The 15,508-nt window shown below is 47.5% G+C and overlaps 1 protein-coding gene across 2 annotated transcripts in view; it reads right to left on the bottom strand.

The window, feature by feature from the left end:
• PAPPA (pappalysin 1) overlaps window positions 1-15,508 on the bottom strand; it is a 140,218-nt gene that overhangs the window by 76,310 nt on the left and 48,400 nt on the right. For both annotated transcript variants that reach the window (XM_044440146.1, XM_044440147.1), the window contains one exon: window positions 814-1,007. In XM_044440146.1, the coding sequence (XP_044296081.1) occupies window positions 814-1,007 (194 nt within the window). The remainder of the gene's footprint in view (window positions 1-813; window positions 1,008-15,508) is intronic.

Genomic DNA, 15,508 nt, shown 5'->3' with positions numbered 1-15,508 from the left:
TGGAATCATGGAAGGGCGCTGGCAGTCACAACGGGCATGCAATGATACGTGTATAAGAACACCCAATGTTACGTAGGGATGGGTCCATTTGGGTTTCACTCAATCACTTGTTTTTTTGACCCAGTGCTTGTTCTAGCTTGTTTCCATACCAGGGGGTGACCTTGTTTCCCCAAATTCCATGAAATTATTCATGCACATTTTCCTGAATGCACTTTTCCAAATCGACAAATGCATGTATGCACATTTCGACCTGCTGCTTCCACCGAATATAATCTTCCCATGCCTACTTTCCCCTAATAGTTTTGCGCACACATCTTCCAAAGGCAATTTTCCCCTAATGTAACATTCTTGCAGGATTTCCCCCTAATGCATGCAATTTGCACGCATAAATGTGTTCCTCCAATGCATGCTTTTTCTGTAACATGCATATTTTCATGTGCCAATTTTGACTTGCAAATCGCACTGCACAATTCTGAAAGATTTTTGAAGCAAGTCCATTCTAGTCCGAACCCAACACATTTCTTCTCCATTTGAACACTTCGATCATAGCACTAATATTATTAATGCATACACTTGAGAGCAGAAAACAAAGACCTAGCGGGACAAACAAATATCAGACAAACACACAACAGGGGCCTTTATCTAATGTAGGAGGGGCTATCCAGGATTTCAGATGGAGAGCACGACCTACTGTTGCTTGAAGTTGATGGGAAATGAATTTAGGGAATTCTGCATGAAGAAAGGTGATCTACCACTGGATTAGATGTGCAGCTGCCCTCTTGCATATATACAAGGCCCATCTCTGCCACTTACCTGATTTGCTGCTGGCTGACCAATCACCACCTGCCCTGGGCATCTCTCATCATGATGTGAGACGGACACATTGGAGGCCCATTGGTCCAGGAACCCTTTGGGTGTGTAGACCCCGCAGTCCATGATGCTGGTTGTCTGCTCAAACTCTTCACAGATGCCGTCGCCATCATGGAAATAACACCTGCTTGGCTCATCTGCAGGAAGAGGGAGGGAGGGAAGGAGTAAATAAAAACGGTGAACACCAACACCCTTTCTTGCTAACAAAGCTCCGTGGTGATGCCTGGTTGGACCTAATGAAGAAATGGGAGCAGTGCCCTTGGAAAACCCAAGCTCTTGCCCTAAGACTAAATAATGTAGATTAGAAACCTTTGCATGGATTTACTGGCTTGGTATTATGTGTTCTGCTTCCACCAACGTCTGGTTTTCATAATCCATCCCCCCCACCAGTGACACACACACACACTTCTTGTCAAATACTGGGTTGGCAAAGGGCAAGGAGAGAGACGGTGAATTGCTAACACATGTATCGGAGCTGGTTTGGGAGCTACACATTTTCACAAGCCTGTCAGCAACTCTTGGAGTTTTGGCATGGAAAAGTAGACCACTGATATGTGACTGGAACAGCTCTTGATGTGCCCTTATCTCTCACACGGTTCGCAGTTGGTCGGCAGGAGTTTGAGGTGACGCAAGTTAAACTTTGGCTGCCATCTTATACACATCTGCCTGTGAGTCAATCCACCAGCCTCAATGGGGCCGATATCTCGGAAGAGATACCAAAATTTGCATGGTTACTTCCATTTTCCAGAAATGCCTGAAAGAATCAGTGGGTCGGTTTTGAGAAGACTGTCCTCAGCTGGTGCCTTCCAAGTGATCTGAAGCAAATTAGCAAAGGCTAATGCTTGGGGAAGTGGTGTTTGGAGGGCTCCATTTGGAGTGTGCAACAACCTGGGTCAACAACGCATTGCTAGAAGATCATGACTGACTTTGCTCCCTTTCCCCCTCATCTTTCCTCCATTGATTTATAGTTACCTTTTTGTTTTAGAAGAAGGGGGCATGGCAATTATTTCTTTCCCAGATTAAGACTTTCCTTCGTAAAAAGCTTTATAAACAGCCAGTAGGGGAACCAAACTTCAGCACTCCTTCAAAACTAGGATCTGTCAAATGTGCACATCACAACAGGAGCACATACAAATGTGTTTATATGTTGATACCAGTTAAAATAACTTCCTGCTTGAAAACATGCATTTTTCAAAATTCTGGACAAAGACGGATGCATTCACACATAATACACAGGATGTGAAAAGAAACCATAACTTTTGGAACAGATCGAATCAAACGTTGAATTGGAAAAATTCTGCAATGTGTACCGTGAATGGAACCTAATACTGGAAAAATTAGAAACTAAGGTGCCTGGGGCATGTAAGGGATTTTTTGCCAAAACATGCATATTATTATTGCTATTATGAACTAATAACAACAATAATTGCATCACATGTCTGTACCACCCATGGCAAAAACTCTCTGGGCAGTTCACAACATATAAGTCCCCCATCCAAATTTCAACCAGGTCAGACCCTGCTTAGCTTCCAAGATGAGGCAGGATCAGGAACTTCAAGCTATGCGGAAGCACAATGCACAGGACTGTGACTTAAGAAAAACAGCAACCAAGCCTCTTCTCTGTCTGTAACTCATAGCTCCTGTCTCACCTCTGGAATTCCTCAAAGCTGCCTTAGACCTGATCCAGCGTGCGTGCATCTTGCTTGTACCAGTCTGATTAGAATTGGTCCTCCAGGTTCTCAGGCAAAACCCAACCCTGTCATTCCTTCCCTGATCCTTTCAACAAAAGCTTCCAGGGATTGAACCAGGGACCCATGGCACATAAAGAATGTGTACCACCTCCATGAAATGGAAATGAATACCCCTTTATTCCACAGTATAAGTCTACTATCGCCTCCTCCTCCTCCTCCTCCTCCTCCTCCTCTTTTGGTGTCACCCTAACATTCCCAAGCTATTTCCTTTACTGTGTTTTCTTTTCAAATGCATGTATCTACGCGCGTGCGCGCACACACACACACACACACACAGAGCATAAAAATAAATAAATAAAAGCAAGCCCACGCATACGGTGCACACAGAACCCCCTCTGCACAGGGACAGAAAATAACAATGAACCAAATTAACTGCTGGCAACGTCCGACTGATTTTGGTGGCTTGCTGCCAACACGAGAGAGTCTCCAAGCCCTGGTGTTGTTCTCTGTTTTGTTCTTAAATGACACTTGCGAAACACAGAGTTTAGCAAGGACGTGCGCTTCCCAGTGAACAGCCCCAGAGGCTGGGGCCTCTGTTTACCCACGCACAGCCCATATGGCGTGGGCAGCAGCTCAGGCAAAAGGGGCCCCTGCAGACGAACACACGCTCTCTGCTCCAGTCAATGAAATGCCAGGATGAGCTAGAGGGAAGACAAGCTGGAGGAGGGATGAAGTCCCTCTCCATCAGCAGAAGTCCTCACTCCGGGCACAGGCTGGAAGAATCGTGGAGCAGTAGAGCTGGAAGGGGCCAAGAAAGCCATCCCGTCCAACCCCTGCTGGTGCAGGACACCACGTCATACCATCCCACTCAGAGGGCTGCCCAGTTTCTCCTTGAATGTCTCCAGTGCGGGAGAGCCCCCCACCTCTTGGGCAGCTGGTTCCACTGTCGCATTGCTCTGACAGTGAGGAAGCTTTTCCTGGTGTCCGCTCTGCATCTGGTTTCTTTTAAGTCCTTTATTCCTTGTCCTGCACTCTAGAATGGAGAAGAGATCCTGTCGTTCCTCTTTGTGACAACCTTTCAGGTACATGTCGAGGGCTACCATATCACCTCCAGTCTTCTCTTCTGGCAGGGCAGGGGACAATTCCTTGTGGAAGGGTGGTGGTGGGGAGAAATCCCTTTCTGGGTCTTCAGATTAGCCAAACGTTTACAAAGCACTATGCTCCAGCTGTTCCATCTTTATGAGGGACATTTCTGATATTCCAGCCTCCTGCCTGCATTTTTATCCCCCTCCTTGCCTTTGGGGGTTGCTTGAAGGACTGCCATTCTTCAGAAACTATCAGAAAGACCAACTTGTGGCCTTCCAGATGTTGCTGGGTTCCATTTCCCATAATTCCTGGCTCTTTGCCCTGGATTCCACCATCGTATGAAGAACAAGAGGTTCCCCACCACAAGCCAAACCACTTTTCCCTCTAACTGGCAGGAACTTTCCAAGTCTCAGGCAAGGACATTACCTGCTCCTGGATCTTTTTTATACTAGTTATACTAGGGATTAAGCCAATGTAAGGGTAGAAGAGAAATGCATTTAGTTCAAATTTTAGGACCAGTTCACCAATTCTGCACTCTCTGTCAGCCCCTATCTCATCTATTTGGTAGATTTCTGCAAATTTTGGGAGAACTGCTTGCTCTCATCCAATTGCTCTTTGGACAGTTGTCAACAATAATCATAGAATCATGCTCTCAAGTCGCCCATCCAGATTCCAAACAAGTCCGACCCCACTTAGCTTCTCAGGGTAGGTCGGATCAGGCACTTCAGGCCATCGAGAAGCACAGCATCATCAAAACACTCTTTCACACCAATTCTTACGTTGTGTATTTTTGCTCCAACTTAGCAGCAGGAAAGTCTGCAAATTTTTTAAAAACACTGGTCAACTTTCACATTTCAGGGTGGCCAAGTCTTTGTGAACATGTGCAGATGCATTGGGATAAATTCCCAGATAACGGAGCAGAAGTAACAGCAGTAGCCACAAATCCAGGGCAGAACAACCTTTTCACAATGTGCATATCCCTGCAAGTTGGTGCATCACAACAGCAAGGTTTTCTTTTTCACGTTTTCCAAAGCGGGAGGCAAAACTCCTCTGGCCAGAAGCTGCAGGTCACCTGCAATTTTGCATTTGCCTTTCGTCCTTGTTCAAGGTTCAAGGTGCTAGGTGGCATTCCCTCCTGTGTTTCCCTGGACTGATACAACGTCCAATGCTCTGGAGGAAAAACAAAGCCAGCTGGTGCCATCCAAGCAAGCAAGCAGGATGGCTCAGCTTCTTCCCCCAGACCCTGTACTTCTGGAAAGCCACGCGGGGAGCAGAAATCCTAGTGTGTCTCCCAGGGCTCAGGGCTGCATGAGAGAGGGACAGTGGCAAGGGATGTCTCCGCATCTTCCTGACGTTACAGAGGACCAGCGCAGGGCCGACTAGTCTGACAGCAACCGGGCAGGCGGTTTCTCCTTTGCACGCAACGGCGACAATAACAATTGCGAACGGAAGCAAGTGAGCCGGCAGGAAAAGCAGGGGAAGCGTACTGCGATCTGCTGGCATGGCAGAGGTGACCCCTGACAAGAACACCGGACGGCAGACGGCAGAAAACGCAGTGGCTTCTCTCCGCTGAGCCCCTTCCGAGAGGGAACTTGTTTACTTTTCTTGAGAAATTTTATAGTGAAATAACATGGCAAGCGCCAGAATAAACCAGATCGTTACAATTCAATTACTTAATGGCTCTTTCCCCCTCCCCCTCCAGCCCCTCAGTTGCAGGCCCAGTTCCTGAATAATGTGGTGTGGTTAGGGAAGAAATCGGAAAATGAAAGGAGGCTGTGTGTGTTCGTGTTTGCTGATGAGCTTTCCTAGAAAGGATGGGCCAGCCCTGTCACCAGCTCCCAAAAAGGGGAAGGTTACACAGTGGCACAAACCACGCTTGCACAGAAAATGCAAGAAAAGTTTGCCAGGTCCAGACAAATGGATTTTAGTAGCGCAAATCAAATGATACGAATGTACTCAGTGTTTTTAAAAGCCAGTTGTTGAATTTGATCATTGTTATTTCTTTAGGGGACTCTGGAGGGAGGCACATCTGGATCACCCCACCACCAGGGATATTATCTGCACAACAATCCTGCGTGGTCGGTCAGGGTGAGAAAGAAGGACTGGCTGATGGAGACTGGTTTGCTCTCTTGTGGTCTGACACGCTAACCATTGCACCACACTGCTGCATTCCTCCCCCACAACAACCCTTAGATGCCAGTTGTTAGGCTGGGAGAAAGGAAATGCATGGAAGACGGTGCAGAACTAAGATTTGGACACAGGCCTCGCAGATCCAATATTCTGTGCTAAAATGGCCTCTTCATCACCCTGCTTTATCCTCTAATGACTGCTGTGGAGATTGGCCAGTCGTAGCAACATCATTTATTTCTTGATCCGTAAGAACTTCCTTTCTCCCTTCTCACTTCTGCAAGCAACTCCTACAGCAACTGGGTTGGCCACCATTCTGCATTCTGGTGTCATTCTGGCAGCAGCCTTGTGCAAGGAAAAAGACAGCCACAAAAACCCAGCGGAGAATTTCGGAGAAAATTCTGCAAAGCAGACTTGTTTTTCAGGGGTGGACGCAGAGAAAAGTAAGCCAGGCATTTTCTCAGAGAAATGTCTTTGGAGAAATTTTGACTCAGCTCCGTTCGGAGCCAGTCGTCTATATTCCATAAAATGAAATTATGGAAGCTTGATTATCTATGCATTGAAAGTATTTGCTATTCTACTCTTTAGCCAAAAGAGGTCCTGGAGAAGGTTATGTGCAATTCATAAAGCAAGATGGCTGCTGTTTGCAGGCAGGCAAGGCAAGGCAAGGCAAAATGATGGAAATGGAAAAGGAAAAAGAAAGGTTGTTGCACCAGCAGGACTGAAAATGGGATTACGTTGCCTGCAAGTAGGGCGAAGAATTTCTCGAGTAAAGAAAATGAAGAAAGTTGACTGGGAGAGAGGGGTGTATTTGAAACATGGTGCTGGAGCAGAGCTTTCTGAATTCCCTGGACTAGCAGAACGATGAACAGGGGAGTCCTTGAGCCAACCGAGCTTCCAGAATGTGGCCTGGAAGCAAAACTGAGAAACGAAGGCTGCTATGCTTTGGGCACATCACGAGAAAGCAAGACTTCCTGGAGAAGGCAGTCATGCTAGGGAAAGTCAAAGGTGGGAGAAAAACAAGAAAGAAGACCAGCTGCAAGATGGATCCACTCTACAAAGGAAGGCACAGGCTTGAGTCTACAAGAGCTGATGAGCAGGGCTGTGAAGGACTGGACACCCATTCAGAGTGTGTCCATAAGAGACAGCAAAGACTTGCAATTGTGCGCACACCCCTTTTTAAAACAAGAGCAAAACAATTTGCTCAAATTTCAAGAGCCTCTCAATTTTTTTGCAGATTACAATTTGTGAAATGCCGGGGGCTGGAAAGGGCATTCTCCCTTCCCCCCTGGAATCAGGGGGATGGGACACTTAAGTCCATTGCTTCTTACCAGTGTGGAAACAACACGTAATCCCATCAGCCTTAAATGGAACAAAACTCCCAGCGTTGCACTTAGTTCCCGAGTTCATATGCCTTTTTGTGCCATTTTTAAACGCCAAGAACTACAGTGCAAAATTTGGAAAAATCAAATTACTAAGGCTAACCATGCTTTGATCTGCACATTCATCCAGAAAATGCAAATCAGGTCAGCCTGCTTCTCAAACCCGCCTGAATAACATCCTAGAGTTTTCCTAACTTCCACATGAGCATGTGTCTTTCCTAACCCGGACAGACTCGGTTATTGGAGTCCAAGGGAAGAAGCTGAATTCCAAAGAATGACAACCTGGTAAGCTGCACCTGTGGATGCTGAAAGAGCCAACTGCTCCCCACAAGATGACACAGTGATTTATCAGGGACAGGCGTGAGGAAATAGGGTTCTTCTCTGGTAAACAGGGACATCTGGAGTGTATGCGCTCGCTCGTGAACCAGATGTCACCCATATAGGAAGAAATATTCTCATGGCACTGAAAGAAGCACAGAAGGAAGGCTGCTCTCTCTGGTACTGCCTCCCAAAGACTCCCCCATGGTGTGATGATAAAACTAATGAGGCCCTGATAAGATCGCACATTTGGGATGAAAGAGAACTGTTCCAATAGGATGATTTAATTTGTCTTCGGATGCAGAAGAAATGGCCTTCACATAGCTCCGGCAGGGGCCGGCACGCGATCCACACAGAGGCTAATTTGTTCTTGATTATGTTTAAGACCCCAATAAATCTGTCTGCTCCGAGTTTGAAAACCCAAGGGAGGGGAGGAATGGAGAGGCAGAGGCTCTCTAGTTGATTAAGGAAAATCTCACAGCACAGAGCCCAGGCAGTGAACGTGCAAGCTTCCTGGATTACAGCTTTGCTCTCCCGAGTCGGCACACCCTGCCCTCCATCACCCTTTTGGCAATGCCAGTTTCAGTGACATTGGCGATGGCAGCCAGGAAAAGATTAGGTGTTCTGTTGGTTTCATCTGCTTCGAGAAATGATGGGAAAAAGTGGCTTAACTACTGTGTTTCTGCTGATTTTTCCCAGCTTCTTTTTAAGGTATGTTCTTAACATTGGCAGGTCACTATAATAAATTACAGTGCACCCTTTTAAGGAGGGCAGTGTGACTGGCTTGAGATGTTTAGTGTCTGAAACAGAAAATCGAAGCAGTACACCTCTTGTGCACATGAAGTTCCACAGAAACAAATGTAAATTTCTGAATGTATGCAAGAAACACAAATCAGATGAGGAACGGCTTGCTTAAAATGCAAAAGAGACCTTGGGTAGGGACTACCTGGCTTAACATATGACAAGAGTCTGGCAAGTCCAGTCAATCATCAGCCAAACATCAGCTAGATCCATAGCAGAACGTTTTGGCAAATTCCTTCAAGAGATGTAATCGTTCCATGTTATTCCTCAATATTCGGAGCTCATCTGTGGTGGTCTGTCCAGTCCAGGGCCCCATAGTTCAAGAAGGATGTCGACTAATTGTGGCTGGTTTAGAGGGAGGCAATAAAGATCGCTGCAGGCATGGGAAACTAGTCCTTTGAGGAAAGACTGAAGTGCAATCACAGAGAAGAAAGCACACTTCTCTTTTGCTGGACTGGATAGAACAGACTTGTGTCACGGGAAGGAAAGGCTTGGCTTTGAGCTCTCTTCAGGTTTGGGCATTGGGCAGATACACGAAGAGGGCAGGGGGGCCACGGGTGCAAGCCCCACCCCCAAGGTCCTTGTCATGACCCAGGACCTTCCTGTCTTAAATACAAAGGCCTGCTGAGAGATTCTGAGATGCTCCGGTTGCACGGGCGTAGAGGAGAGGGAGCAAGGCCAACAGACATGGAGGTGCAACGTTAGGGTCCACGTGACGTAGTTGGTGTCCTCGCTGAATGACTACATGGGGCTTTGGAGGAATGCCGCAATGGCAACCGTTGGACAAGGTTAGTCTCTTCTTCACTGGACGTCTTTGAGCAGAAGCTGAGCGCCCAGGTGTTGGAGGTCTTCTAGCATTCCTGCATTGAACAGGGAGGTGTTGACCAGAGTCCTGACCAGGCCCTCTCTGATGCTGTGACCCAACATGTTACCGTCTGTCAGGAAATGCTCCAGCACAGGCTTTCTTGACACAAACAGACGTTGCCCTCTGCCTCCTCACTCCAGTGTGGCTTGCAAAACACTTCCTGGTGGATCATGCCCCATGGTCTGCCTCCCTCCCTCCTGCTCCTCCTAGCCCCATGGCAAAGACTCCTGCAAACGGTTGTGTCTGGAGAATGTGGAGGGAAAGCGCCCAGATCTTCTATATCTGAATCTTAGAACAGGGCAAGGGAAGAATAGATAATTTCAAATCTGACCCAGCATAAAATCCCACTGCTAGGAGAACGATTGTGAAAAGTTTCTGCTGTTATTCTCCATCCCAGTGTCCATTGTTCCATGCCAGTGTTCTTGGACTTAGATGAATCCATCAAGTCGGGTTTCCTTTCCTGTCCAGATGCCCGCAAGAAGCCCACAAGTAGGACAGGGACACAGCTATCCCGTGCTTAGGCCTAGCATAGCTGCCCCCAACAGGGGGGCTTCTGGATGCATAGGATTCCAAGTCCCATCACCCTGTCTATTGACCATATTGGCTGGGCCCATGGGACAAGCAGTCCAAAATTTTGGGAGGGCACCAGGTCAGACAAGATTGCCCTCACAACTGGCCTTCAGAGACAGACCACCATTTAACCTGTCTTACCTGAGCCAAAACCCTCAAACCAAATGGAACTTTCTGGTGTAACCTGTTGAGACTGGAACAGTCTCTCACAAATTGCAGTGGGAGCTTTCTCAGATTCGGATTAGGAAAGAAGGGCCCCTGGAGCCTTTGAAGCTCTACCAACAGTTGGTCATTTAAATGTTCCCCAATGAGGTGCTGATCTGCATAATATTTGCATATGCTCATCTATATCCATAAGAGGTCTCCACAGGAGAAAACCCCTGGAGCAGGAGAGTTGGCCTCTAAGGATACTGAGCCAGGCATCCGCCAAAGAGAGCCTGCTTTACATCTTCATTATAAATTGGATGGGGGACACATGGAATGGGCTAAGAGAGTTTATTCTCATTGTTCCTTATAATAAACTGGATCTTGGCTATGCAGAAGTACTGGTAAGACTTTGGCCCAGTTCTTGTAAACAGCAGATGCGGTGCTAAACCGGTTTTTCTACTATCCTGTTATGGATCGCAGATGAGGGCATCTTGAACCTGTGCCCTTGAAAGCAGCTCATCACCCTCTTTCACAGAGGCTCCGTATAAGTGATGCCTCCAGTCTGGAGCAGGGATGTGCGAGGAATCCGTTCTGGGTAGGATCCCACCAGATTCCTTGGGTTTGGCTTCCTGGGCTAAGGTCAGGCTTGGTACCGCTGGGAGTTGAGTCCCTGGAGAGTGTGCATGATCAAAGTGATGCTCCTGTTTCACACCCCAAGAAGCAACCTTTGTTTGTGCACATGTTGTGAAAGAACCAGCCGCACAACCTTCATTCCAAAAGCATTTGTGGACTTCCTGGAAGCTGAGCTCTTTCTAAGTCAGGAGTGAGCACAAGAGTCACTTTCTCCTAAGCTTCATGGCAACCCTAGTCTGAAACATTCAAAGAAAGATGCAAACAGGTACGTTTTATCGGTACTCACAGAGAGATAAAAGGGACAAGCCACCTACAAAAGGTATCTTTTTTAAAAAAATAATAACTTCTCTACTCGGTCTTGGCATGAATGGTAATTTGCTGAGTCAGCACTCAGCTCTGATGACTAGGCAAAACTCAGCATCTATTTACAAAGTGCCAAATCAGCACCATGACGGGCAGTGGTTGCCCAGGATACACAATTTCGCTCTCCCATACACACCTCGACATCATGGGAAAAACCTCTATGAGCAAGCTGTCAAGTTGTCTGGGCGATACAAGGCCAGTGTGAATTTACAGATAAGCTAGCATTCAAAACAAAAAAAAAACCAGTCAGTCTTAGAGGAGGTCACCCCTGACTGCTCTTTAGAAGGCCAGATGCTGAAGATGAAGCTCAGATGCTTTGGCCACCTAATGAGAAGGAGGGACTCCCTGGAGAAGACCCTGATGCTGGGAACGACTGAGGGCCAAAGGAGAAGGGGACAAGGTGGCTGGATGGGGTCACTGGAGCAGTGAGTGTGGGCTTGGGTGGCCTCCAGGGGATGGTGGAGGACAGGAGAGCCTGGAGGAATGTGGTCCATGGGGTTGTGATGAGTCGGGCACTAACAACAACCCAAATAGCTTACTCCATCCCAGTGGCTTTTCAATCACTTCTGGTCATAATAAAAAAAAAACCCAGCTCACAGAAAATAGGAATGTCATGGGACTCTTCTCCTGGCATGAGAACACTTCCATGATGTGTTTGTTTCCTGTGTGTAGTGATTTATCCTATTTTATCTTTTATATGGAAAAACATCCAATTCCACAAAATGGGATAGTCCAGAAACAAGCTTATTCCCATCTCATTGCCCTACCTGATGTATTTTTAGTTGCAATTACATCTGGCTTTTCCTCCAAAGAGGCAACAGTACCCACCCCTCCAGTTCTGCAAGCTGTGTATTTCCACAATGACACTGTGAAGTCTGTGCGGAGTCCCTGTGGTGTAGTGCTTAAGAGTGCCGTACTGGGACTTCGACCATCCCCGTTCTAATCCCCACTTCGCTAAGGAGCCAATTGGGTGGCTTTGGGGCAGTCACACACTCTCAACCCAGCCTACTTCACAGGGTTGTTGTTGTGGGGATAAGATTGGAAGCAGGAGGAGAAAGATGTAAGCCCCTTAGAGTTCCTTGGAAGGAAAAAGGGCCAGATAATTCATCAGCTGCGCCCCTATCTGGAGAATGACTGCCTTGCGACAGTGACACATGCGTTGGTGACTTCCCGTTTGGACTTCTGCAACGCGCTCTACGTGGGGCTACCCTTGAAGACGGTCCGGATACTTCAATTGGTCCAAAATAGAGCTGCCAGGCTGCTGACGGGGACTGGACGTTATGTTCACATGACTCCAGTTCTCCGTCAGCTTCACTGGCTTCCCATTGAAGTCCGGGCCCAATTCAAGGTGTTGGTTATGACCTATAAAGCCCTAAACGGCTTGGGTCCTGGTTACCTGAAGGAGCGCTTACATCCTTATATGCCCAGCCGCCCCCTGAGATCGGCGGGAGAGGCCCTTCTCCGGGAGCCCTCCATGGAAGAAGTTAGGAGGGTGGTTACTCGGAGGAGGGCTTTCTCAGCGGTGGCGCCTAAGTTATGGAATGCGCTCCCCAGAGAGGTCCGCCTGGCGCCGTCGTTATTTGTTTTTCGGCGCCAGGCGAAGACCTTTTTATTTAAGCAGTATTTTAAATGTTAATATTATTGAATTTTATTTGGCCAGGGCGGCTTGTTTTATAGTGTATATTTGTATTTTATTGTATATATTTTAAAATGTTATTTTAAATTTTTTGTTGTAAGCCGCCCCGAGGCTTCGGCGAATGGGGCGGCATAAAAATGTTTTAATAAATAAATAAATAAATAAATAATAAATACAAGTAAGTGATCGGCCAGAGTCCGAGTCCAGCAGGCCATCCCAGCCTTCCCCAAACTAGTGTTCTCTGGAAGCACTGGATGACATTTCCCCAGTCAGCCTGGCCAGCAGGTCACGGATGGTGGGACATCTTGAGCGCACCAGGTCGCATATGGCTGATCTAACAATGAAAGCACACTGGCACATTTTCTGTAAATTCCTGCCTCGTGGCTCCTGCTAAGCTGCCCCAAACCCTGACCCGCACCAGGAAATGGACGTAACAAAATAACAACTTATCTCTGATGCACAGCTTTCCCCCCTCCGCAAACATCTACCTAATTTGGGGGCCAGGGCAAAATCCCCACTGAGGTTTCCTTGTCCTGAGCAATCGGACAGACCCAAGCCTCGGCATCCTGTTTGCTGTTTGGGACGAAGGCCCTGCCAGCAGATTATCTCCTCCTCGACAATAGCTACTTCAAAAAAAGGAAAAAAAGCAAAGCAAAAGAGGCCAGACAAAATTAAAGAGCATAGGGAGGGGAAAGGAGTATTTTTAAGCATGCCTATTTACTTGGGAATTGTTCCAAAGGCAACAAGCCTATCATCTCTTGTCCAATTAAAAATAAAAACACAAACAATGGATAAGAATGCACCAGGGTTGTTTCTGAGGAACAGATTTTTCGAGTGCACTGGCCTTCCTTCGCATCTCGATGCCACTGCCAACAGCCTAAGCTTACCCAGGCGTAGCTCCCCTGCTGCCTTCCCTCATGGAAGCCAAAGAGATCGTTGGCCAACAACAAGTCTGTTTCTCTACACGAGGCATTTTAAACCCAGGGACCGCCCTGCCATCTGCAAACAGCACCCCTGGCAAAAGACTCCTCCGTCCTCAGCCCCGTTCAGGTGGCCCAAGGTGGAGGATGCGTCTGCTTCTACTGGCTGATGTGTGGGTGATCTGGAGTGGAATGGCAAGAATTTCAGACTCCCAAGCGCAGCAAGGGCACGGTTCCCCCTCCCGGTCCATCATTCACACTTCTGAAAGCTTGGAGGGACCAGGAGAGCAGTTTTGCGTGGGAGGGACGTGAGGCCCTGCTTTAGATCCTCATTCTCAAAGAAAGATCTTGGGTTCTGCATCTTGGAATTCTCAGGACAGGTCTTCTCCTTCAGGCTCTGGCTGGTGATGGATCTCCAGCAATGTTGCTCCATCACCAGAGGAGATGGCAAGAGTGCGATGTTTCCTCACCCAAGCACTGTGATCGTGGGGTGCGAGAGAGAAGGGCTGTAGCCATTGGTATCCTGAATCATTGCATGCCCTGCAGCTCTCTCAGCCAACACGCATCTTCCGTGCTACACACACGACTCTCCTAGCGGGTCCAGGTTAGGCATGCAAGAAATGCAGCAGTGAAGACTCCACAAATTCACGAAGGAACAAGCGAGGTCCGTGAATACTGCCCAGCTTGTTCTACTTCAGCTTTCCAGCTACCAAAGAACTGCCATGTGTGGATGAAGGGTGGAGATCACAGCTGCATTCTACCTTTCCAAAAACTGGGGACAAACCATTCCTGGTTTCTTCTTCTTCTCCCAGTAGCCCTGAGGGACAGTCCCAGCTATCACAGGCCCCACTGCAGCCTAATTCGGAGGTCTGGAACCCTCATCTCTCTCTCTGAGACCCTAACCACACAGGCTTCGCAAGCAAAAATCCAAATTGGTCTCCTTTGATTCCCTCCTCCATCTGCCTCTTGTAACATCTTGCCTGAAGAAGAGATCCAGTTTTGCAAGTTGGCCTAATAAAAAATATTACCATAATATGCATTTTGACATTGTTTTCTTATAGCTAATGTGGCCACGTTAGCTTTTTAGGCACTTGAGAGGATGGGGATGTTAATAGAGTAATATTGCTCTTCTCTATAGATCTCTTGTGTTTTCTGGCCAAAAAGCAAAAAGAAAAAGGAAAAAGAAAACCCTTCCATGGTCCCTATTTTCTGGTAAATCATCAGACAGATGCCTTGTTAAAATTGGGTTAGTGTGAACTGGGCGTTATTTCCATTCTCCAGATTTCAGTTCCCCCTTTAAGGCCTCCAAACACTAACACTGCAGTTGTACTCAGATGCGCATCCAAGTGTGCTCAGTGATGCTTTTTCCTATGCACAGCCCTAAAGTCCGAACCTCTTTGATGCAGCTTTACTTCAGTGTGGCTGCATGCAGTGCTAAACACGACGACACAGTGCGGGCATTAAGGATATATCAAATTATCATCCCAGTGTGAAAACCAGTCAGATGTGCCCTGAACAGGTCTGCATTTCCTTTCCCGAAAAGGTATACAAACCACTGAACACCCTCTCACATTTGCCGACCATGCGCTTGAAATGCACCTGGCTTTCTTTTCACACTGCACAGATGCTAAAAAATGCATGGCCCCTGGAAACGATTCTACTTGCTCCGGCCACAGTGATTGGGGGAAACACCACACTTCCTCACAATGCTGAAATTTTCAATCGCCAACATGTTGGCCAACGGCATGGGACGGGGGGGGGGGGGGGGGACACTATGTTGGGGCTGCGTGCAGATTTGAGGCATTTTTGCACAATGTTCATGTTCCGTAACTGGTGGGTTTGTGCACCTTTCCTGATTGCACGCGTTGGGCAGTGATAGCCAACATGAAGGCGAACCAAAGAGAGACAAGAAGCCAGCTCATGGGTGAGCTCATACACTGCCCATTCACTTACCCCTTGTTGGCATGAGCCAAGCTCACAAGAGGAAGGGTGTTTCTCCAATAGCCTGAACCAAAAGTAGAACCACCATTAAAACCGTGGAGGACAGACATTGGGAAAAGAAAGAAACAGAGTATCTAGGTAAGTCATTCAGGCTTGGG

Source organism: Varanus komodoensis, unplaced genomic scaffold (genome assembly GCF_004798865.1).
Source record: "Varanus komodoensis strain SLA01 unplaced genomic scaffold, ASM479886v1 scaffold36, whole genome shotgun sequence".
NCBI lineage: Eukaryota > Metazoa > Chordata > Lepidosauria > Squamata > Varanidae > Varanus > Varanus komodoensis.
Note: the sequence above shows the minus strand (reverse complement) of the source record. Positions and strands in the feature narration are given on the sequence as shown.